We start from the raw sequence: 24,624 nt of genomic DNA, 5'->3' as shown, positions 1-24,624 counted from the left end.
CTGGCCAAGAAGCCTCCAGTCAGCAGAGCATGGAGGGAAGTTTTAAACTAGTTGTTGAAAAGGGAGTCCTGAAAAAAGTATATATATATATATATAAAGGGGTGGGGGTCCTGAACTCATAGCTGAAGAAGGGGTTTTAGAGAGGGAAAGTGTGCTTATTTCTTTAAAAAGACACACAGTCTATAGGTTGTCTCCAATCTCAGTCCTACTCAGAGTAGACCCATTGAAGTTAATAGAAATGATGAGCTAAGGGTCATTAATTCTAATGGGTCTATAAAGGTAAAGGGACCCCTGTCCATTAGGTCCAGTTGTGACCGACTCTGGGGTTATGGCGCTCATCTCGCATTATTGGCCGAGGGAGCCGGCGTACAGCTTCCAGGTCATGTGGCCAGCATGACAAAGCCGCTTCTGGCGAACCAGAGCAGCGCACGGAAACGCTGTTTACCTTCCCGCTGTAGCGGTTCCTATTTATCTACTTGCACTTTGATGTGCTTTCGAACTGCTAGGTTGGCAGGAGCTGGGACCGAGCAACGGGAGCTCACCCCGTCACAGGGATTCAAACTGCCGACCTTCTGATCGGCAAGCCCTAGGCTCTGTGGGTCTATAGTGAGTAAAATTTAGCTGGATTCAACTCTTTAGACATAAATCACTCAGGGAAAATAAAAGTATTCTCAGTCGGGCTTGTGAAGATACTTTATGTTTAATACATCTGAAAAATGCATATACAAAGAACTTAGACATGGAAAAAAGCATCAGTTCAACACTAACGAGACTATAAGAATTAGAATTTGGGAAGACTGAGAAATATTAAGCCAGAGTATAGTTCTAGTAAGATCCCTATTAACACTGGAGTCAAAGACTCTCACATGGTGTGTTATACTAAGCAACAACCTGGGGAGGCAAGAGCTGCTGACACACAATGCACTTTTAAGGTAATTCCTCTACTGGTCCCCAAGGTGCCGTATTGAACATCTTTCCCATCCATATTTTCTCCTGATGGAGGCGTGTCTCCTTCCCCCTCTTCTAAAAGAATGCTAAACCGTTTTGCGGCGTAGTCAGCTGGTTAGCTTCAACCCTCCATTACAGCAGGCAAAGGCCATGTGAGTGGGTTTCAAAATCTCACTCATGTGGCTGATCAGAAGCCTCTGCTTGCCAAGAGAGAGTCTGGCTGTTTAGCAAATCCAATGGACTGCACTAACTTTAAAAAGATGCAGTTCTCCCCTTTCAATTAATGCCTAATAATGTCGTTTCGAAAACTAACTACAAAAGAATTAGCAATTGGCAAAGTTAGGTGGGGTTTGTGTAGATGTGTGTGTGCGTCACACACCCAAAAAAAGCTTTTGGCGTAATATATAAACAAAAGACTTGTTTACACATCTCATTTCTTAAAGGGCAAGATAGGAATTTCTGACCTGCTTGGAGAAAAGAAAGGGAAACAGATCGAAGGCAACTTCAGAGGAGGTGCAGGATGAACTACATCCCTCTTCAATGGAGCACCAGTTTTGGGACATTCTCATTTCCAGAATACGTTCCAAGGACTGAAACCTGCTCACCCTAGACTGCAAGCTGGCCACAGAAGATCAAAGAATCCAAGCAGCGCCAGCCTAGCATGATGGGGAAAGGCTTGGAGGCCAGAGCCTAAAAGTTAGTCTGTTACAGAGAAAAATCACCACAAGCATGCCTGAATTTTAAAAACAAAAAAATTAAACAGTAAACAAACAAAAAACCCTAGTACTGATCAGTGTTTGCTGAAATACAATATTATTATTTTTTTAAAAAAATTCAACTAACTGAAGGGCACTGGAGGAAGAGCACTAACATTTGCATCTCACACAGGGAGCGAATGGGAAGAGGGTGCACAACATTTGTCATTATTGCAAAAACAAATGGGAAAATCTGAATCTTTAGTTTGATTTCAACATTGCTTTTAGTATGACATCAACACCAGCTTTGCAGAAGGGGGCCGTGAAGGGATGTTCATAGCAGCACACATCTGCGGCTCTTCTTCGGCTCCGGAGGCTCCAGGGCAGCCAATATCGCCTCGTCAAATACATTCTTTAGGCCTTTCTGAAAAGGGGCAAAGAGAAAGGGGCTGTCTCATTTTCTGGGTCATTAAAAGCAAACTGTGTTTTAAAAAGCCCACAAAGACAAAGTTAAAGATTGAGTAGAGATGAAGATCCTGCAGTGAAGCAATATTCCTTTCCGGGTGTTTGAACCTTGTTTATCAGTTTTTTGAAAGGATAATAATACAGAGCACCCATAAAACAGCCTGAGGACATTTTCAGCAAGTCTCAATATTTCAAGAAATGAAGTATATATTCCAAACCAATTCCCATGGACCGTGTGTGTGTGTGTGTGTGTGTGTGTGTGTGTGTGTGTAATATTACAACTCACATGCCAATGACAATGCATTATCCCCTGTGTTGGAAAAGAAGTAATGATCCAAGGAAAGGGGGCAAGTTACACCCAGGTTAGATTAGCAAGCAAGCAAGAATGGAGAATCCTTTGGCACAAATCAGCCAAGCCGTGTGACGTACCATGTGTTACTGAAGCAGCAGAAGTAGACTTGGAAGCAAGGAATGGTAGTAGACTTCAATAATGGGAAAATGAACAGGTAGGTACTATAGTGTATAAATGTTAAACTGAAGCAAATGAATGCAGACAGGAATAATGCTTCATCAGGCATTTATACAAACAACTAATTTTAATTTTGAAATGTAAAGAACTACAATTGTATGTCTTTTCCTTCCTTCAGACAACAGAAGCCAAATGGTATGACTTTGTTTTAAAGAAAGCTTTACATTTTACAGTTGCAAGTTTTGAGAATGAGTAAAAATAAGTGATACTGTGTCACTGAAAACAGAAGTTAAGACGTCTGTCAAGCAGTAGCAGGTACACCAAACTTCCTTCCCCTCCCACTTAGAGGACCAACAAATACTCCACTACAGCACAAACAGCCAAAGCAACAGCAAGCCCCACTGCACAGAGGAAAACCAGAAAATCCTTCACCATTTCAGCATCACTTGCAGGTCACTATGTCAGGTACAATCATCATGCAAATACAGTTAACAGAGCCACAAGAGAGAAAATGAATTGCACATCACTTCTCATTTGGATATAAAAACTCTTAACCAGGTTTTCACTTATTCCTCTCAAGTTTAACTTTTTAAATAGACCTTCAGTCCCTTAGCAACCTAACTTATAAAGCTATTAAAGATCCAGCAACCCAAGAAGCAAAAGGTTTAAGCGAGTCCAGTTCATGTTCCATAGCCATAACGAATTGTATAAGCAGTTTCCAATCCAAAAGCTAATACAGAGTTTGCTCTAAGACGTTAAGTAAAGACACAGCTTCTTTCAGTCAGGATGGTTTTATTTGTTTTTCAACCAACTTTCTACAGCAGCAGGACAGAGGAAGCAGCAACAAGAAAGGAAAAAAAGAGGAAACTGTTTTAGAATATACAGCATTTCCGTTTGGGTTGAGTTTCCGGAGGCTCGAGGGCAGCTAGGATAGCCTCATCAAACACATTCTTCAGACCTCTCTATAAGACAGAGGGAAGGAGAGAAAAATAGTAGCCAGGTTAGAGGATTAGAGAGAGACACAAACACACACACACACTCACACAAGCAGATACAAAGAGCATTCAGGATAAAGGTGGTCAGCAAAGCAGATTTACTTTGTAACAAAGTAGATCTTTGAGAGAAAGAGGAAACAAGACAAGCACAGCAAAGGCTTAGCAAGAATGCTACCTGAATAATTTGTTTTCATACCCTATGAGTGAAATATTGTAACGTATCCTTTGCAAAAGGAGCTTTGTAAGTTAAAAGGAAGAGCTGAGAAGTAGTTGTGTTAGTGAACACCTCAAAATTGCATGTCCCTCTCAAAATTAAACAAAATCTACTCAGGAAGGCTCATTCCTAGCACTGCCAGCACCCCTGCCAAGAAAATCACAAGGTAGTTGCTTATCTAAGGGTACACTCTGCTCAGCTGCAGTCCCTCCCATTTCACATCCTGATGGCACATGCTCTGGGTGGCCATCTGCTGCTGTCAAGTTCATTTCAGAGAGTATTACAAAGGGAGAGCACCACAGGCAATACTTTTGGCCAAATATAACCTCTAGTTATTTCAAAACTTACTGATATTACAGCAAAGGATGGGTGAGTTTAGAACCCTCATAAGGTGGCATGTCCCAGGAATTCATTTGCTGCTCCCCAATTTCATATTGCTACACATGAGTAGCAAAATACTCACCACCCACTTCCAAGGTTAAAAACATGCTCTGCCAACTGTAGAAGAACCTGATGCATGTAAATCTAGGCTCAAGTGCTGTTCACAAGCAGTTGGGAGGACTGGCTATCAACAAATCTTTCAGTAATTCTCATTGAATGCGAGAAATCAATACTGTCTTAACCATGTTTAAAGTTAAGACAACACCACACCACCTCTCTGGGAAGCAAGGATTTTTGCAGCTCACAAACACTAGTTTCGGCATGAACACACACCAGCTTATAAAATGGCATGCTCCAGTTACTGTGTCAACAACAGCAATTATGGCCCCTGAGGTCACTAAGACAGACAAAAGAAATCAGAAAAGGGAGCTCTAGACAACTGTGTGTTCTGAACACCAAGTGAACAAACGTTTCTGTCTACAACAGACACATCAATGCACAAACCAATGATCTGCAGCAACAGGATTTCTAAGAAAAGAAACAGCAACTCTGTAACAGATTTGTCACTGTCACAAATTGAGAGATAAATATTTGCAACTGAAACTGAAGACACTGGACTCGCCTAAATCTACTGCGCTTTATGCAACCAATAGCCCAGAGAGTGAAAGAAATAGGTCCTGCAAATATACATCTTACCAGCACAAACACCCCACCCCCAAACACACCATTTTTCATTTATCTGTCTACTTTAGATAAACAATCTTGTACTGAACAGAGGTTTCATTGAAAAAAATGATGTAAGTGATTAAGTGATCTGACGTAATGGAATAGGCGTACAAGATCATCCAAGCATGTAGTAAGCTCAGCTGAATATCCTCTGGAGAGCCACAGAAGGGATTTCCTGCAACCAGGGACTGCATCCCAGTGCCTGCTGTAATCATTTGCCAGCTCCATTACAGAGTAATAATGATAAAGTAGTGTAATGGTATAATCTATTACACCATAAAGCAGCAGTTTCTCCCTTGCTTTGTTCTTTATACAGAAAAGCAATCTATCTGATCCTGGATTATGAAAGCAACTGTTCTAAATACAATCTCAACCTTAACACGCTTGTTAACTTTGTTTTAGATTTGTGACAGGCTAGCCTATGAAAAGCCATTTTCACAAAAACAGGTTGGTTTTTTTAGTTCATTGTTGCCTAAAATGGGTTTAGGAACATTTAAAAGGCCAAAAGCGGTATTATCATTTGAGACAACTACAGACTACAGCATACAGTAATGAGATTCCCTACTTTAGCTATCACAAATATGTTTGGGAGTTGTAGTTCAAAACAACTGGTGGACACCAGATTGGCCCTAACTTGGAAGAATTATGTGGAAATTTTGGCTGGAATTTCTAGTTAGAATCTGTGAAATCTCAGAAAGAAGGGACTGCTGCAGCAATGGGCGAGAGGACCTGGTGGTCACAGCTCAAAACTACAGTGTGTTTCACCACTTGCGTACACCACCAAGTGATAATGAGAACTTAGGTAAAGCCCTAATGCTATTCACAGAATTATAAGCAGAAATATTTCCAGCCCTACGCTTGATGATATTACAGTTCCATGTCCAACTATGTGTTGACTGGGATTTGGGAAAGGGATTTGTGGGAAGTCACAACCCCTTAAAAAGCCTAATTTCTGAAAAGGTGTTGTAGTTTTGCTGCAGTGCCAGTAATATGCAGGAAAAAGTAACTCAAAACCTTAAGCCATCTACTATTTGTGCAATCATCATGATTCTCATGCATAAAATCAACTGTTTACTAGTGCAGTTCAATAATACCACTAATGTTTCACCAAAATACCGTTTCTCCGAAAATAAGACATACCCATAAAATAAGCCGTAGCAGGATTTCTAAGCATTTGTGCAATATAATCCATACCCCAAAAATAAAACATAGTGATATAGGCACAGTTCTGGAGGCCGCCAAGGAAGAGGCTAGGCTGGACACATGATAAAAATAAGACATCCCCTGAAAATAAGCCACCATGTGTTTTTTTGAGGAAAAATAAATATAAGATGGTGTCTTATTTTCAGAGAAACACGGTACATGCATTAAATTTAGCTGTAAAGTATGCAATCTCACATATCAGTTTATTTTTATTAATAGTTGTTCCTTGTGCATCAAAGGCAGGTGAGAAACTCATCCAATTCTGTATGTGTTATATAGGACTGGTTTTGAATTGTCAATCATACTGGTCCACTTGTATAAATTAGTATTCTTGCATTAGAATCACTATTACCTAGAACCCTTACAGAATATCAGAACCCATGATGGTGAGATACACAGCTTTATTTGACTATAATTTAACCATCCTGACAAAATTTGTGTTTATTCTATTTATTATATGTTCAATGATAAACATGTGTAAGGAAAATAATTTGCTTGCAGTAATAAATGCTCAAGAAAGTAAGTGCAGAATACTTGATAAATTTATAAAGCTAGTTCTGGTATCTTCAGGTGAAAAACATTTAAATTCTTCCCATGCAGCTAGAATGAACCACAAAGAACTCACTTCCCCAAAGAGCATGTTTAGCTATTCCACACTACTAAGAAAGAAATAGTCCAGAACACCATAAATGAGAAGCCTTACCTGTGTGAGTGCAGAGCATTCCACGTATTTGACAGCCTTCAAGTCCCGTGCCAGCTTTTCAGCAGTCTCAGGAGTGATAGGCTTCTGCTTATTCTTGGCAAGTTTCTCAATTGTTGAAGGGTCATCTCTGAGATCAATTTGGGTTCCAACAAGCAAAAAGGGAGTCTTTGGACAATGGTGAGTGATTTCAGGTACCCACTGAAGAGAAGATAAAATGTGATGGTCATAATGCAAAGATTGGGATATCAAACAACACAGGACACCTTTTACAAAGCCTGACAAAAACTAGTTTGGGGGTCAAAACATACTCACCTTTTCTTTCACATTTTCAAATGAAGATGGCGAGACCACTGAGAAACAGACCAGAAACACATCGGTCTGTGGATAGCTGAGGGGCCGTAATCTGTCATAATCTTCCTGTCCTATTAAAATTTTAAAAAATGACATCAGAAGCCTCTCTTGAGGGGGAAGGCCTTATAAATGGGGTAATTTTTTTCAGCTAAATATGCAGGCATACAGGAAAAAAGAATACTACTGTAGATTAATAACTTCTTACACCCCAAACAACTTATCTTCCTTGCACCCATCTCTGCTCTCAAGATTATGGGCAGACAACAGAAAACTGACATTTTTCATCTATTATATCAATTTATCAACCAGAAACCAGATCAAGCAGCCACCTTGGTGGTGTAGAATGATGGTGTAAAAACCGTAAGAAATTCAGCCTGAGATTTTCAATTCCAGGTAGGAAGAATTCTTTGATACCAATACCACAGGTGCCATGAGTCTGACTTACTCTGATGTCAGGCAGATAAGCAGCAGCAATTCTCCACTTCATCCAGAGAAAAAGCAGCCTATTACTGCCATGCACATTGCCAAATCGCCCTGTGAGAAGACACTGCTCTGCACTGAACAGAATTTGGCAAGCAACAACTCCACTGGAACCATCCTTTCTCCCTGCTGATCTGCCACAGCGCTTACTCACATACACTACACCATCTATGCATAAGTGCCCATCCCAGCCAGACAAAAACTGGAAGCCTTAGTCACCCTCTGTGTTTAATTTCACAACCTAGAAATACTGTGAAACATCATGAAAGCTGTATGAATGACAATGTGCACCCTGCCTAAAGGGCAAGAAAGGATAGAGTGCTGCCAAAGTAGCATTCCTGGACTGGAAACTGGAGTGTGCACACACAATCCTTAAGACAACATACTGCATAACATAGCCACAAAGCTATTTCATACACCTCAGATGAACTAATACAATAAACCTTCCCCCATTCTCACAAACTATACTACATCCTCCCTTCTACTCTTCCTGTTACAATGGCTTCTTCCTCTTTACTCCTTTCCCTTTACTGTCCTGTTCATCTTCATTCTGTTCCTTCTCTAGTCCCCCAAGAGAAGTGCCTACCAGATTAGTTCTCAATTCGACTTTTACTAGAAGAGTAAGAGTCTCTCTTACTCATTTGACTGTGTCGACCACAGCAAACTATGGCAAGTTCTTAAAGAAATGGGAGTGCCTGATAACCTCATCTGTCTCCTGAGAAATCTCTATGTGGGACAACAAGCTACAGTTAGAACTGGATATGGAATAACTGATTGGTTCAAAATTGGGAAAGGAGTACGGCAAGGCTGTATATTGTCTCCCTGCTTATTTAACTTATATGCAGACTGGATGAATCCCAAACCGGAATTAAGATTGCCGGAAGAAATATCAACAACCTCAGATATGCTGATGACACAACCTTGATGGCAGAAAGTGATGAGGCGTTAAAGAACCTTGTAATGAGGGTGAAAGAGGAGAGCGCAAAATATGGTCTGAAGCTTAACATCCAAAAAACTAAGATCATGGGCACTGGTCCCATCACCTCCTGGCAAATAGAAGGGGAAGAAATGGAGGCAGTGAGAGATTTTACTTTCTTGGGTTCCTTGATCACTGCAGATGGTGACAGCAGTCACGAAATTAAAAGATGCCTTCTTCTTGGGAGAAAAGCAATGACAAACCTAGATAGCATCTTAAAAAGCAGAGACATCACCTTGCCGACAAAGATCCATATAGTTAAAGCTATGGTTTTCCCAGTAGTGATGTATGAAAGTGAGAGCTGGACCATAAAGAAGGCTGATCGATGAAGAATTGATGCTTTTGAATTATGGAGCTGGAGGAGACTCTTGAGAGTACCATGGACTGCAAGAAGATCAAATCTATCCATTCTGAAGGAAATAAGCTCTGAGTGCTCACTGGAAGGACAGGTCCTGAAGCTGAGGCTCCAATACTTTGGCCACCTCATGAGAAGAGAAGACTCCCTGGAAAAGACCCTGATGTTGGGAAAGATGGAGGGCACAAGGAGAAGGGGACAACAGAGGACAAGATGGTTGGACAGTGTTCTCGAAGCTACCAACATGAGTCTGACCAAACTGCGGGAGCCAGTGGAAGACAGGAGTGCCTAAATGACTAAACAACAACAACAAGAGTCTCTCCACTATATTTTAAATCCCTTTCACACCCTCACAAAATGGTCTGAGCTCAAAGATTGCCTAAGAGGCTATGGATGCAGGATAACAAGAGATTGAACTTCACCACCTGGGGGCGAATTCGGGAAACACTAATTTGACCACATAATATAGTCATATCCTGCAATTCTATGTATACTTGATGGTTGAAAAATCAAAAGCCAGTCTTGAAAATTTAGGTAAGCATCTAGGAAACCAAGTCACCTGCTTTCTCCATGGGTTTAATTTCAAAAGAGAGCTTACCTGCTGTATCAAAGAGGCCTAAGGTATATGGCTCTCCACCGATCATCACTGTTACAGCATAGTTATCAAACACCTGGGAAATAAGAGAGAAGAGGCAGAGTGAAAACATCACCTTCCAAACATGAGCCATTCGCAGGCAGGTAAACCAACAGTCAAAACAGAAGTGTGATTTTGTGTTCATGACCTATCAGATGGCTGAGTTCAATTATCACCGCTAGACACAACGACATTGAAGTTGGCACACCTGCCAATAAAAATAAACTTACAAAAAACTAATTATATTCTTCAAAATTTGCAGTTGCCATTGGTATGAAGTACAAAGCATAAAGTAAGCAACACAGTAAAACCACAGCCCACTCTTGTTTACTGAAAATCAAATGAAAAAACTGATTGTAACAAGTAGTTAAAATAAATAGCACAATTGTTTTTTTTTTCTCTCTCTTTTTTAAAGCAGATTTGCCACTTTTATTAAGACTGGAATCTTTAAAAGGTTCAAGTTATAGACGATAGTTTATGTTAAAATTTACATCTTAATGCAGGCAGCACATTGGTCAACTAGTGAAAAATGGGTTCAGGGCTCTGATTATGGTGTAGCAGAATAGTCAAAGCTGAACATTTTACTTACTACACTACATGTATGTGCTTGCAAACATTCACAGAACACAATCCTTTCCAAAAGAACATCTTAACTGCAAGCTTTCCATGCTTAGCAAACAATACAATACTGCTTTGTATCATGCCATTGTTTCTTGGTCTCACTGCTGAAGCAGTACAGCAGCAGCCTCTCTCAGATGCTAATTGAAATAAAGAATTGTAATTTCAATGATATTCATTATAAAATAGGGTGTCTGGGCAGTCCATTCTGCAGACCCTAACTTGCAACAGAATTTCCTTCATCAAATGAGGTAAGTGAGGATCTTCAGGTTATGGCTTTGTCTTAGCAACTCACTTTTATGTTTTACTAGCTGTACCGGGCCACGCGTTGCTGTGGCAAGAATGATGGGTCTAAGATGGTTTTTCTTAGCTGGGAAGGCCTTTTTGGAATAGAAGGGTTGATGGAGGTTAGGATAGGTGAGGATTGGTTTGGGTCTGTCGATGGTAGGGTCTCCCGGGACGAGTTGGGTCTCGGGGAGGTGGAAGGGTCTCCCGGAGCAGTCTGGCTCCCAAGGAGGCGGTTGCGTGTTTGGCGGGGCCTGTTGGTCGACGGGGTAGCGGTTCCCGGACCGGTCTCGCTCCCGAGGAGGCAGCTGAGTTTGTGGTGAGGTATGTCGGGTGGTGCGGCAGCGGGTCCTGGAGAGGTTTGGCTCCCGAGGAGGCGGGTGAGTCTGTCGGGGGCTGTCGGGCGGCGTGGTAGTGGTTCCCGGAGTGGGCTGGGTCTCAAGGAGGGGGGTGAGTTTGTGTCGGGGGCTGCCAGGTGGTGCGGTAGTGTTTCCCGGAGTGGGTTGGTTCCCGCAGAGGTGGCTGAGTTTGTGGTGGGGTCTGTTGGGCGGTGCGTGGCAGCGGTTCCTGGAGCGGGCTGGTTCCCGAGGAGGCAGGTGTGTTTGTGGAGGGGCCTGCCAGGCGGGCTCGTCCATGGTAGCGTCTCCCAGACGTCTGGGACGGCCTGGGTCTGGGGTGTCCTGGTCTCTGGGGTGGGCTGGCTCTCTGAGCGTGTACTCCGTCAGCGGAGGGGTCTCCCTGGGCGGCATGGCTTGTGTTGGAGGCGGGGGTCTGTGGGGTGTGGCCTGCTCTCCATAGGGAGGGAGGAGGTGGAAGAGGTGGTGTCAGGATTATGCCACTGGAGGGCGCTATTTTTGTTTGGGAAAAAACACGTTTTTACCTGTGTTAGGTATGAGATGTGTAGAATCCAAGGTTATGCAAACACTCGGATATTGGCGTGGACCGCTGAGTCCAAATTTCTAGACAATCGGTCAAACGGTTTCGGAGAAAAGGGGAGCCCACAATTCCGCCGTTTCTACATTTTTATATATACAGAAGATTTAGCTATATAGATACATGCTTGCTAAATGGAAACCAATTTGGTGGCAGAAGGGGGGAATGCCCTAAAGGGATACTATATTGATCTAAAGATAAACCTTTAGTTAGGCAGCAGTCCACAGTAACTTGGGTCTATGCTCTTATCAAAACTAGAGGAACTTGTCTTACACCAGAAAGCCCTGGTTTGCTTTATCATTCTATTATGAGTTCCAAGATGTGATAGCCTGAAGCAAAGGTCAAAGGAACTCCAAAAGAAGACAGCTCAAAGCATAGCTGCTCACATCCTTAAGATTTGATATGGTAAGTGAGGACAAAATAACACAATACAAGGATTTACTGTAGAGCACAGAAGATCCAGTAACTGCTAAGGTGTAGGGGTTAGAGATGTGAAGGTATGGAAGACAACTGAGAAAAAAATAATCTGCCAAAGTCCTTAAGTTTTCCAATGGAAAAATTAGAGGCATAGGGGGAAACACGGAAAAAAACCCTCTTCTGAACTAATGTCTTTTTCAGAATGAAGAAAATACTTTTAAGCCTTAAGGTTTAAGGCGAGGTTTTAAAATACTATTTTATCTTTACACTATAAAAATGCTTTCCAATACTCATGTAATTATTCTTTAAGATAAGTGATAAGTAATACCAGTTCTAGCATAGTGTAAACATGGAGATCTCTCAAATTCCCTGATTGTCCATCAAGTGAAAACATTGTCTATGTTTACGAACACTGAGATTAAGAAATAAGAGAATATTCTTATTCTGTATATTCTGTATATTCCTGCTTATAAGACTACTTTTTAACCCAGGAAAATCTTCTCAAAAGTCGGGGGTCGTCTTATATGCCGGGTTATATTTCTTATACGGCGAGTATATCCCAAACTCTATATTTTAACTGGAAACATTGGGGGTCATCTTATGCACCCAGTCATTTTATATGCTGGAATATACGGTAGTTTAGAGTAGAAAGGATTGTTTCAATCTGTTGAAACCGTCAGTTTCTGAAATTTATTGAAGTAAAATAATAATTTAGAATTGAATTTCTGTGTCTTTCAGACACTGTTATTGAATCAATAAAAGCTTCTGACGCTAGTATTTATATCAGGCATGGCCAAACTTGGCCCTCCAGATAGTTTAGGACTACAACTCCCATCATCCGTTACTAACAGGACCAGTGGTCAAGGATGATTGGAACTGTAGTCCCAAATCATCTGGAGGGCCAAGTTTGGCCATGGCTGATTTATAGGTAAACATTTTTTAAAGTGGCATGTGGCTTTCATGTGCTTAATTTTGACCACAATTGCTACACTTACTTTGTGCTGTAATTAGAAATTTATAACATTGTACTACTTAGTAATTTAACTCAACATTCAAGCTGATCATTATTTTCTGAAACTAAAAAAGCAAAACTCAAGATCCATATTTAATTATCATCAATACTATGACCTGTTAAGTTGGAGTCAGTCTCTATTTCTGCTTTTTCTGTTGCAAATAAATTGGAATCTCTCTGAAAGAGGGATTATAGCTTATGAGTATGCTTATCCCACTGCCTCCTCTGGTGTTGCAGATTTTCTATCCCCCACCCCCCTCAACTTCCTACTCCATCTAAAATACTGGATACTTTTGTAATTACCGTTTGAATAAAACTAAGGTTTCTGTCATTTAAAGAGTCATAAATGCACCTGTTACCAAACAGTACAATTTATGTGCTATATACTTTTTATGGTCTTTAAAGTCTGATTAAGTACTACATACATTTCAAATTTTATTTTAAAAAATCCAGAAATTTTACACCTGTGTAGTGATCAAATGGATAGTTGACAGAGCAAACTATAGAGACTTATATAATTACTTATATGAACTGAGAACAAATGGCCTCAACAAAGGAGTCTGCAAATTACCATATCTACATGCTAGGAGAAAAACTGATCCCTCAAACAGAACATGAATTCAAAAACATGGTAAAACATACAAAAATACAATGCCACAGCCACATCATGTATACACAATATCCCTAAAAGTGAAAACACATACAATACAGGAATCAACCAATGATATACATGTACCAGTATGTAATCTAACTTGACAGGGTTAAGATTCCCTATTCCCCACATTGCAGAAAAGAAAAATATGGAAATGTTACTCTTTACTCACCGTTGGTACGTATTCAGAGGGGAATTTATTTGTTGTGTAAGAAATTAGAAGACATGTTTTACCAACAGCACCATCGCCCACAACTACACACTTAATCGTCTGCATAGCTGAAGTCTGCTACTTTATCAGGTCCAAGATTAATCTAAAAAGAACAAAAGAAAACAATTGCATATTTTTATAATTTTGTACAATGGGAAATATTTTTTCATCACTATTACAGCTTCTGTATTAGCACCCCAATAACTTTAGTCAAACAGGTCTATGACAGTTGAAGCAGCTAAAAAGTTGAAACAAAAAATTCAGAGGCTTTCAAGAGGAAACTATTTTCCTTCTCAACATCTGCTAAGGAACCACAATTGATTACAGAATAATTCCAAGTTGGGCTCTAGTTTTATTTCCTCATCACTTGAAAACCCAGTAAACCTTCATGGAAGCTCAAAGGGCCTACAAGAAAACATTGCTAAAAAGTTACTGACACATTATTTAAAAGGTATTTAGACATTAATGCTCCCCTGCTTTCAAATAAGGTTAGGAACAAGAAAGAAGCAAGTATTTGTGCATGATCTACCGGTATGTACATTTTATATGATTTTGTCTATGAAGAAATGATGTGATATATACATACATCTCAACACACTTCAATTTCTATCTAATCTGAATTTCAAAGTTAATAACAAGCTTTAAATGTCTTGCTCTTGCCAAGCTGAGGACCTCCAGCTTACATATCCGGTACCACAGCTGGAATCTGCCTTCTAACCACAAGCCCTTTCCTTCCTGTTTTGCAAGTAGACACCCAGAAGTAACAATGACATCCTAGCCAACCAAACACACGCACTAAACAATTGATATTTTAATTTCAGAAACAATTTCTACTACATAGGAAAAAATACTACCTTTCACACTACACCCTTTGGCCTGTTTGAGATCAATTAACATTAATATGAACCCTTCTAATTCTAATTCTGACATGGCATCTAATTCCAGCCTTTGGTGCTCTAAATCAGTTTCCAGTTATTAAAGGATATACAAATCAGATGCAGCTCTTTTTGGTATTACTGTGGTGAGATGTTAATGCGCTTTTCTGAAGATGAAACATTTCAGCAAGTTACATATGCATATGTATGCTGCCCGCTTCCTTTAAAAAAGCCCCATTTAGTAGGGTTGCCAGAATACTGCAGTCAGAAGCAGTGTCTGGGTAGAAATCGCAAAAAAAGTAAGTGTCCAGGAAAATCCGGGCGTATGGCAACCCATGTTGGCAGTGTCGTTTCTTGCAATTTTCCTTAAAAATAGCTCAAAAACCTTTCTGTCCAGATTTTCACTGTTTGAAACCCTAAGCTAGCTACAGTGGTACCTTGGTTTAAGAACAGCATAGTTTATGAACAACTTGGATTAAGAATGCTGCAAACCCAGAAGTAGGTGTTTTGATTTGTGAACTTTGCCTTGGAATAAGAACATGTTTCGCTTCCTGTTGAGTGTGTTCCATTTGTAAATTGAGTCCCCCACTGCTATGGGAAAGCACACCTTGGTTTAAGAACGCTTTGGTTTTAGAACGGACTTCCGGAACCAATTAAGTTCGTAAACCAAGGTACCACTATATTTCCTTCATCTAGATACACTGTTCTTTCTTCTAACAGCATAGATACACTGATTGATGAGGTCACAGCTCCCTCCTACTGTTGGGTGTGTTCTCCTTTGAGTCACTGTACTTTGCCTTGTTCCTTTCCTCTGTGTGCTTTACTATCTCTTTTGCAGAGACACACCAACACACCAAACACGGAAGTAGGACTGGAAAAGTACTGAGGAATACTGGATAAGGTGGGAGGGCATACATCTAGCTTGCCTTTAGCAGTTAAGAAGCATTATTTAGAAAGCTTTGCTAACACTTGTTAACACCCTCTCTTCAAAGCATACCTCACTCAGTAGAGTCCTTATGCTGATGCTCAGCTATGGCAGCACAACTACTTAACAGGGCTTTCTGATGCACGCCCACCTACTTTAAACACAAGCCACACCTTACTTACTGTGAAATGTAATCTCAGTAGAGCTTTCTTGACTTTCCTTCCCTCACAAGTCTCTCATTTTACCTAGTTCAGAAAGTGTTCCTACAGAAGTCAACCAACAGGAATATTACCCATTCTTAGACTTCACCATACCAGCCACCAAGGGAAGATAGGTAGCTCTTCTAATCTTACATATACTACCCTTCAGATCAGAAGAGCAAACTAAAAGGAACATCCACTGATCATTTTCAGGGTGGCCTGGTTCAAACGATTATGCAGCTATGACTAATTTAGATTTTGTAAACCAAAGTGTAGACTAACAATCTGCCATAAGTGGTCAAACACATGTATAACCTTTATACTAACCTATAAGCGTAAATAAGAAGCTTTACTAACACAGTCCACATCCCAAACTGCCCTGACCTGAAAAAGCGTACAGTGGGACCTCGACTTACGAACTACTCAACATCCAACATTTTCGACTTACGAGCAGAAAAAGTGGCCACACGCTTACGATTTTTTCAACATCCAAACAGAAAACCCGTTTGCGGCTAGATGCGGTTTCCTCGACTTACGAATTTTTCCGTTTCCAATGCATTCCTATGGGAAACCGCTTTTCCTATGGGAAACTCGACTTACGAAGTTTTCAACCTACGAGTGTGCATTCGGAACGGGTTAAATTCGTAAGTCGAGGTCCCACTGTATTTTGCTCTGGAGAGAGCCCATGATCAAGCAAAACTCTCCAGTATTCTTCGATGCTTGGAGAAACATGAAGGTCTGACTTCAGCAGAATTGGGAAATGATAAGGGCTGTTCCTGACCCTGTGCTGAGCCTGAGACACGAGACTTCTTGCTGCTTTCTGAATGGGGACATGGCTCCATTCCTCTCCTCAGCTGTGGCGAACAATAATGCTAATTAGAAGGGGTGGGGCAGGGCCACAATACATTTTAGCTGGCCAAATAAGCCAAGATTTGTTGACTCTGATAACAGTGTCCTATTTATAGAGGATAACTCTGAATTAGTGAGTTTCAGTTTGCCTCATTTCATAGAACTGTACAATTGGAAGGGATCCTGAGGGTCATCTAGTCCAACCCCCTGCAATGCAGGAATATGCAGCTGTCTCATATGGGGATCGAACCCATGACCTTGGCATTATCAGCACCAAGTTTGCAATGTGATGCAAGATCATTTGCTTGAAAACTACCTTTCCAGAACAAGAACAACCACAAACATTAACTGAAAGTGGTCATACCTGCAAAATTTTGATAAAGGGCTTAAACAAGAATATGAGCGCTCAGTGGATTATTTTTGTGAAGCAGAGATGGAATCTGAACACCAGTAATAAATTCTTTTCTGAGTGGGGCTAGTGTTAGATCCCAGTATCAAGCCCACAATACACACTGTGCCATACTTATAATGCTTTGATGCCCAAAAGTAATTTTTCTCTAATCTCATTACAAGTAAAAGCATGAGAAAAATATTTTAGAAAGTATGGAGTGAGTTACTAGAGATTAACGCTAGGTATATATTAGTTTCAGCTGTCATTTTAAACCTGAAAGCACTGGATATTTTTCAAAGAAAACAAAAAATACAATCCTGACCTTTCTTTAATATTCGCTTTCCTAATTTTGAGGTAAAATGAAAAACATGTTCCCACACACATCACCACCCTGTTCAGATCACATATTCCAAATAGCAGAACACACACACTGGAAACAAGGAGATGAAGAGCACTGAGCAGATGCTTTGCTTCACAGAAGCTCCTAGCAATAGGGTCATCAGACCCCTGGATTATTGAGCAAAAGAATTACTGGTGCCCTGAAAACTAAGAAACTACCTGAATTCCACACAAATAATAACCAGCTGCACTCTTCCTAAACTCACTGTGCTAATTTCTTCTGACACACACTGACAGAGAAAATAGAGCATTATTATAGCTTGGTTTAAAGCAGTTCTTCATAAACATTTCTAAGCTAAGACTACCTCATCAGTAGTTATCACTGAACAAATTTTACATTTTTAATTTTTCATCTTTAAATACATTTGAGTAGAATTTAAGCATGACAGAGACAGGGGAAAGCAACCCTGTGTCTTAAAGGAACCACATAATAGTAAGAGTGTCAGTGTGGTGTAGTGTTTAGAGCAGGCATCCCCAACCTGAGACCCTCCAGATGTTTTGGCCTACAACTCCCATGAACCCTAGCTAACAGGACCAGTGGTCAGGGATAATGGGAATTGTAGTCCAAAACATCTGGAGGGCCAAAGGGTGGGGATGTCTGGTTGAGTGTGTCAAAACTAGAACCTGGGAGAGCAGGGTTCAAATCCCCACTCAGTTATAAAGCTCACTAGGTGACCTTGAGTCAGTCACTGCCTCTCAGCCAACCTACCTCAACAGATTTGTTTTGAAGAGGGGCAGAACAATGGACACCACCTTGAGCTCCTTGGAGAAAAGATGAGATATAAATGCAACAAAAAAATAATAAACAGATAGCAGTCAATCTAGCAAAGGGGGGGGGGGGGAAGCCCCCAAAATAAAAATAGCTAATCATTGTGTGACCCCCCACAGAAACATGTTAGTATTCACACATGGGTCATGACTCACAAGTGCGAGAAACCCTGATTTAAAATGACAAATGTATAGTCAAGTTCTTTAAAGTAGGCAAATATGATACTACTAGTCCAATATGGCAGGTTAATTTAGGAATGCCTCATTGAGCCCTTGGCCCAAGACAGCAATCCTGAACACAAGTACTTGGATCACAAGGTTCCATTAAAATAAAAGACCTCAACAACATGCTAAATACTTTAGGCATACAACTGAATGCATTGCATTGATAAGATATGAATTAAAAATTCACATATGCATAATGGACTACATGACTTTTAACCTTTCTTTAAAAAATGATTGATGAATGTAACACCCATGGGCACCAATGTTCTCAGACACATCACTGATGCTTGCCAAGGCCCTCTACCCATCTCTATTTTATGGTGGGTTTTTTTTAAAAAATGAGGTTTTTTTTAAAAAAAAGCTTTAGGTTTTAATTGGGGGGGGGTGTTTGCCTGTCATTCGTATGCATAGTGAGAGTCTTTTTCTTTTGTCTGTGTTTTATTGGTTTGTGGGGGTGTACATGCTCTTCCTGCTGAAGGCAGAGACTGAGCACTGCCAGTTTTCTTCTCTGAAAATTGTATCTTGTGGTACCCACAACAGTTTCTTAGATTTCCAAATGCTCCCAGGACCCAGAAAGGTTGGGAAACCTGAAAACAATTGCATGGAAAAAGCAATATGAAGTAGAACTCTTGCAAACACAATTTCGAAAGATTCATGTCAATGACACACACACACACACACAAAAAAAAAAAACCCATCCTCAGATAGAAACCTCAAGTTTATGCAATGGAGATAAGAAGCAATAGGAAAAGGAAACTGTTAAATTAACAAGCACATAAAAAACATTAAAAAAAACAGCTTGCTAAGCAAACAAGTAAACAACGATTTTTGCAGACACAATTCAACTAGAATAAAGTGTTGCAATAGTTAAAGCAGTATATAATTTGTCCCATCTTTCTAGAAACATTGTCCTCTAAAACCAATTGTATTGAAAAGAGGCGCTACTCTCTCTGTAAACTGAGATTTGCCTACACACTCTAGGTGGCTACTAACCCACAGTAAAGTCCTCCAAATGCCCTACAGTAATCAATGAGAATTATTCTGGGTGAACATGGCTGACATTATTCTAACACCATCTATCATCTGTCTGCATAAATGCACAAGAAATATCTGGGTTAACTTCTCTGGACACATACATTAGGGGATTTGATTTATAGCTAACAGGCAGATTTATAGCTTCAAGGTCAGATTAAGTGCATCAATTCCTAGCCAAAGAAGACTACAAACAGAGAACCACTACAGAAAGTACCACGTTACCATTTGCTTCTTTCTTATCATAAAGGACGCTTCATAGGGAGCTTTCTACACCAAAAAGTACTATTACATGATTAAGTCTATGCTGGATGCTAGTCAATATGTATCAATATCTAATTATTAACACATGCACAAGCACACTATGAGAAAAGACAAGTTTGCAGCCATATGCAGAGAGTTTAATTACAAAGTAAAATGGCTTTTATGGCTGTCCTTTCAGTGTCCATGCTTGGAATAAATAACTGATCCTCATATTGCATACATCTCATTGCACACATACAGCGTCAAACAACCTAAGGAGTTTCCATCACAAGATTTCTGTGAACATTCTTCAAGTACAATATTTATTAACAGAAATAAGGTTTGTAGCTCAGTGGCAGAACATCTGCCTTCCATACAGTAGGTCCAAGGTTCAATTCCTTCCATCTCCAGGGTTGGGAAAGATCCCTGCAAGAAACCCTGGCAGACCACTCACTGCCAGTTAAGTGCTGGCAGTACAAAAACAGCTGGACCAATGGTCTGACTGGGTATAAGGCAGCTTCTTATGTTCTTATAAGCCAATGTTCTAGCCATCAAGTATTAGCTAGTGGGAAGGAATTACCACCCCACTTTGCAGTGAAACCAACAAAACAAATCTGCATTTACAAGGCCTCAAATTAGTTGTGCATAAGGCTCAATTATTTCTGGCAGCCACATACACAGATGTGTAGGTGACTACTAGGCAATAGTCTTAAGATCTCAAAACCTTGCTACATTTGAATGCACGCCAATTTCATTTTGGTACCTATTGAGAAAACATGTATCAAACTGTGTGTGTAAATAAAGATGGATGTTTGTTTTGTGAAAGTAAACTGTATTTTTGTTTTCACCTTTAATAAACTTGCAAGCAAAAAAAAATCACATCAAAATCTCATTCCACTTAACACAGTCTTTGATCATGATGATATTAGCTACATCCCACTAGCCAATTCCTTCTTACACTCCAGGGACCCCAATCTGGACAGATAATAAAATCTGAGAAGTTATAGTGTGTTCAAAGTGCTTCAAATAATCCTTACAACCATTCTCTATAGCAAGGGTGTGCAAACTGAAGCCTTCCAGAGGTTGCTGGCCTACAACTCCCAGCAGCCCAGCCAACATGACACATTGTCAGGGATGAAGAGAGTTGAAGTCCAACAACATATAGGTCAGAAGTTGACCGCAGCTACTCTAAGGCAGCTGTATTATCCCCATGTTTCAGATTTGGGGGCAGGCTAAAGAGGTCTGATGCTGGGAGAGATACCTTTCCTAAGGCCCACTTGTGCAGAGCTGAAATGTGAATCAGGGTTTTCTCTGCCATTCTGCAACACCAGCTGTACGTAGAACAGTGGACTGACTCAGTACAAGGCAGCTCCATATGCCAATTGTTTGCAACATGCAATTTATTCTGGGTAAGTACTGTAATATATTCTGCTCTGTGTTGTAAATTTTAAGATTTGTTTACAATATGTGAACACCCAGGCACAGTGAAGTTATAGATGCAAGGGGAGCATTAAGTACCTCAATTCTGCTCTTATTATTGTCATGAAACAACAGACTCATAAATAAGTCACTAAAGTTTCTAGCCTTACTTAAACTTGCCTACTAAGTAGGCTGGTGGGCTGTGTTTCTCCTCAGCCAGCATAAAAATGTAAGCTAGTGGCCCTTCTAGCAGGCTATAAAATTTAAAATGCCTGCTTAGTTTCCATGCTGCCCACAAAGAAAGAGGCTTCCCCTTCTTCGTGGCCAACATGAAAATGAAAAAGACTAGCAGGGGGAGCAATGGAACTATTTGTCTGTCCTCTCCCCACTTATTCACCCAGATGCAAGGGATCACTTGCTGTCTAAAGTCAGAGGATTTCCTTAACGCAAGGCGGTGATATAGTATCACTAAAGATCAGCAATATGTTTCCTCGATCTTTCATAAACATCTATATACATGGATTGCAATGTATATCTGACTGGGAGGATGAGACAGAAAGGGTGGCTTGTCTATGTGTCACCTAGCAAGTTCCAGTCTCCTAGCCACTGAATTACTGGTATTTTAATTCACATACTACAGATGGCAGGACAGAGACTACCAATAAAGATATTCAAGATATTCAAGATACATTAACTTACAGCAACCCTGACAACAATCTTATGAAATAGGCCAGAAGAATCAGCATCCTCTTCCCAATATCACATATGGGGAAAGTCTTAGGTTGGAGCAGCTTCATCTAAGGCCCATCAATCCTGGTCATTGCCCATACTTGCTAGGGCTGATGAGTTGTAGTTCAGCAACATCTGGAGGGCCAAAGGTTCCCCATGCCTTATCTAAGCCCACCTATGGTGTATCTGGCAGCAGAGGACAGGGGAGAGGTGAGAAAAACTTCTTGAATAGTAACTAAACCTCTCTACTGATTCACCAGCTTTGGAGTGGGGGCGGGGTGGGTAGGGAGTGATTATAGTTTTCATACTGCAGAGAAGGGAAATAAATTACACCAGTTTTGGGTTCAGACTCACAATGAAATCAACAGGACTTGAGGCAAATCATGACTAACCTGTCCCATGGATTTCAATGCAACTACTCAAAACTGCATGCAATCCATAGCATTTAGAACTCACAGCAATTCACACTGGCTGCAATCCTAATTAAGAGATTAGCATTATGTATTTTAATGTTTGATGGATTTCTGTATTTTAGAATTTCTGTTTTGTTGGAGGCCGCCCAGAGTGGCTGGGGGAACCCGGCTAGATGGGCGGGGTATAAATAATAAATTATTATTATTATTATTATTATTATTATCATCATCATCATCCCCTGTTTTAGCTAAGCCTGAATACAGGATAACTATATGTCCCCCCCCATCCTCCATTTTCCTCTCCTTGTTGTCTCCCTCCTTTCCATTTCCTAGATTCTTAGTGACAACAACCTGTCTACAAAACTCCATTTCCCCCTTCAATGTATCTCTTTCTGTCCTGCAATACAGGGACCTGCCCTGTCACCCTTTGCAAGCCTGTCAGAGGAAGGGACCTCTTCCACAGGCCCCCCTTTCCTGCCATCTCTCTCTTGCCAGTTTCCTACATTACAGACCTGTCAGATGCAGGGGCCTACCATCCTATCCTCTGTAATCCCTTCTGGAGCAGAGACCTGTTCTCTCACTCACTGTAAACCCCCTGAGGGCAAGGGAGAGAGGCAGGGGCATGCCAACAGAGATCCCCTTTCCTCCTTCAGCCTCTCAGCTCCACTGGAAGCAGGGGCCTGTCCACTCCTCCTAAGTCCCTCCCAGGGGTAAGGAACCTGTCCTCCCAACTGCTCCATAAACCCCTCACAAGATTCTGGGGGGCAAGGTTATATTCAACAGAATCCCCCCTTTTCTCTCCCCCTCCCCCTGTCTTTTTCTTGCCAGTTTCCTGGATTAAGAGGGCCTGTCATGGGGGGGGGTGCTGCTGCTCCAAGCAGGGAGGCAAAAGGACATCCCCACCACCTCAACCACCAGAAGCAAGATCCTCCCACCCTACCTACCCTCTATACTGGTGGGCCAGAGACTCTTCTGCCGTTTTCAGACCCAGGACACACTTTTGACCCAAACAAGCATTTTGGGACCGATTTCTTTTCACTACACACACATACATTTGCATGGCGGCCACCCTTAGATCCAGCCGCAATGGTCTCCAGGTGGTGGGTCGGGGGCCTGATCCAACAGGAGCACCGCCCACTACTCAAACATATATATGGCAAAATGTTATATATATATATATATATATATATATATATATATATATATATATATATATATATATATATATATGGTTTTAACCCAAACGTGCATTTGTGGAAGCCCTTTCTTTCTTTCTTGGGTCTGAAACAGACTGAAAAGGCCTGCTCCATATAGGCCTGGATGGGGAGAAAAAGAGACAGAGCAGAGACCTGTCCCCGGGAGACCCCCTCCCCGTTCTCTCTCTTCCCCTTCCTCTGCATTGGCGAGGGCCCCGTCCACGCCCAGCTTTTTTGGGGGGGGGATTGCGGCGGGGATATACACGGAGGAATGTTGGGGAGGATGGGGGAACCGAGACAGAAAGAAAGAAAAAGAGACCGAGCGGGGAGGGAGGGGGGACCGAGCGGGGAGGCCAGCCGGCAGATAAGGGAAGCCGGCGGAGAGGCAGCCCGGTGTCCTCCCTCAGGATGGTGCTGGTGGGGAGAAGAGGAACTGTCTCCTCATAAACGGGGCGCGCGGAGAAAGAGCCTAACGGACGCGCCCCCGCCCCGCAAGTAGCCCCCTCCCCCGCTTTCTTCCTTTCTTCTTCCTCCTTCTCACGGAGCTTCCGGTCGCCCCTCCCCCACCTCGCTCGGGAAACCGTTTCCCCTCCCCCCGTCAATCAAGCCAAAAAAGGAAAGAAAAAAACCCAGGGCTACAGCAGCTGCGTCTCCCCCCACCGCGCCGCCTCCGCCCCACCGCTAAGAAGAAAAACGTCCCCCCTCCACCCGCGACCCCTATCCGTACACACCCGGGCCCGTCCGCCTTCGCCTCGGCGGCACCACCGCCTTACCTCACGCAGGGCGCTCTCGCTCTCCTCCTCCGGGCGTTGGCAGCTCGCTGCGGGGTCTCCTCGCCTGGGCAGCAAGGGCGGGAGGGGGAGGAGGGCCGGGGCGTGCGCGCTGACGTCACCGCGCTCCGCAGGAGGCGGGGCTCCGGGAACGGAACAGAGGCTTCGTCGTTTCGGGTGGGAGGAGGGAGGCGGAGCGGATGAGCGGAACAGCCTCTCGCTGTTGGTTCACCCCCCCGCCCATTTCTATTTATAGCATTGATAGGGCATTCCTTTTCCTCCAACGGGGTGTACGCGGTTCTCTCCCTCACTCCTCAGTTAAATACCCCCCCCACACACACACACAAACAACAACAACCCTGTGAGGTCGGCTGAGACTGACTCCAAGGTCACACCCGGTGAGAGCCTTCATGGCTGAAGGGGTGGGATCTGAACTCTGCTCTTCTCTCCCAGGTCCCAGTCCTGGG

General features: G+C 41.9%; 1 protein-coding gene across 6 annotated transcripts; it reads right to left on the bottom strand.

The window, feature by feature from the left end:
• Positions 1–681: 681 nt before the first annotated feature.
• CDC42 (cell division cycle 42) lies at positions 682–24,233 on the bottom strand. Of its 6 annotated transcripts, none has more exons than XM_088671695.1 (7): positions 24,161–24,233; positions 18,072–18,124; positions 13,685–13,826; positions 9,560–9,632; positions 7,112–7,221; positions 6,800–6,997; positions 682–3,539 (listed from the first exon to the last, which is right to left on the bottom strand). In XM_088671695.1, the coding sequence occupies exons 3-7, from the start codon at positions 13,787–13,789 to the stop codon at positions 3,450–3,452; spliced, it is 576 nt and encodes a 191-aa protein (XP_088527821.1). In that variant the 5' UTR covers positions 13,790–13,826; positions 18,072–18,124; positions 24,161–24,233; the 3' UTR covers positions 682–3,449. The 6 variants fall into 6 exon arrangements, with proteins under 6 accessions (XP_088527821.1, XP_088527819.1, XP_088527820.1 ...); XM_088671693.1 differs by having other exon boundaries at positions 682–2,067; XM_088671694.1 differs by lacking the exon at positions 18,072–18,124 and having other exon boundaries at positions 24,119–24,233.
• Positions 24,234–24,624: the final 391 nt, after the last annotated feature.

Source organism: Zootoca vivipara, chromosome 6, assembly GCF_965207765.1.
Source record: "Zootoca vivipara chromosome 6, rZooViv2.hap1.1, whole genome shotgun sequence".
Classification (NCBI taxonomy): Eukaryota; Metazoa; Chordata; class Lepidosauria; order Squamata; family Lacertidae; genus Zootoca; species Zootoca vivipara.
The sequence above is the reverse complement of the archived record's forward strand: the minus strand, read 5'-3'. Positions and strand labels throughout refer to the sequence as shown.

Excerpts from the sequence above, each read along its gene's own strand:
- CDC42 (XM_088671694.1), bottom strand. The coding sequence starts at position 13,789 with ATGCAGACGATTAAGTGTGTAGTTGTGGGCGATGGTGCTGTTGGTAAA. Across the intron at positions 9,633-13,684 it reads CCTCTGAATACGTACCAACG|GTGTTTGATAACTATGCTGT; the intron begins GTGAGTAAAGAG and ends CTTATTTCCCAG. Across the intron at positions 3,540-6,799 it reads AATGCTCTGCACTCACACAG|AGAGGTCTGAAGAATGTGTT; the intron begins GTAAGGCTTCTC and ends TCTGTCTTATAG.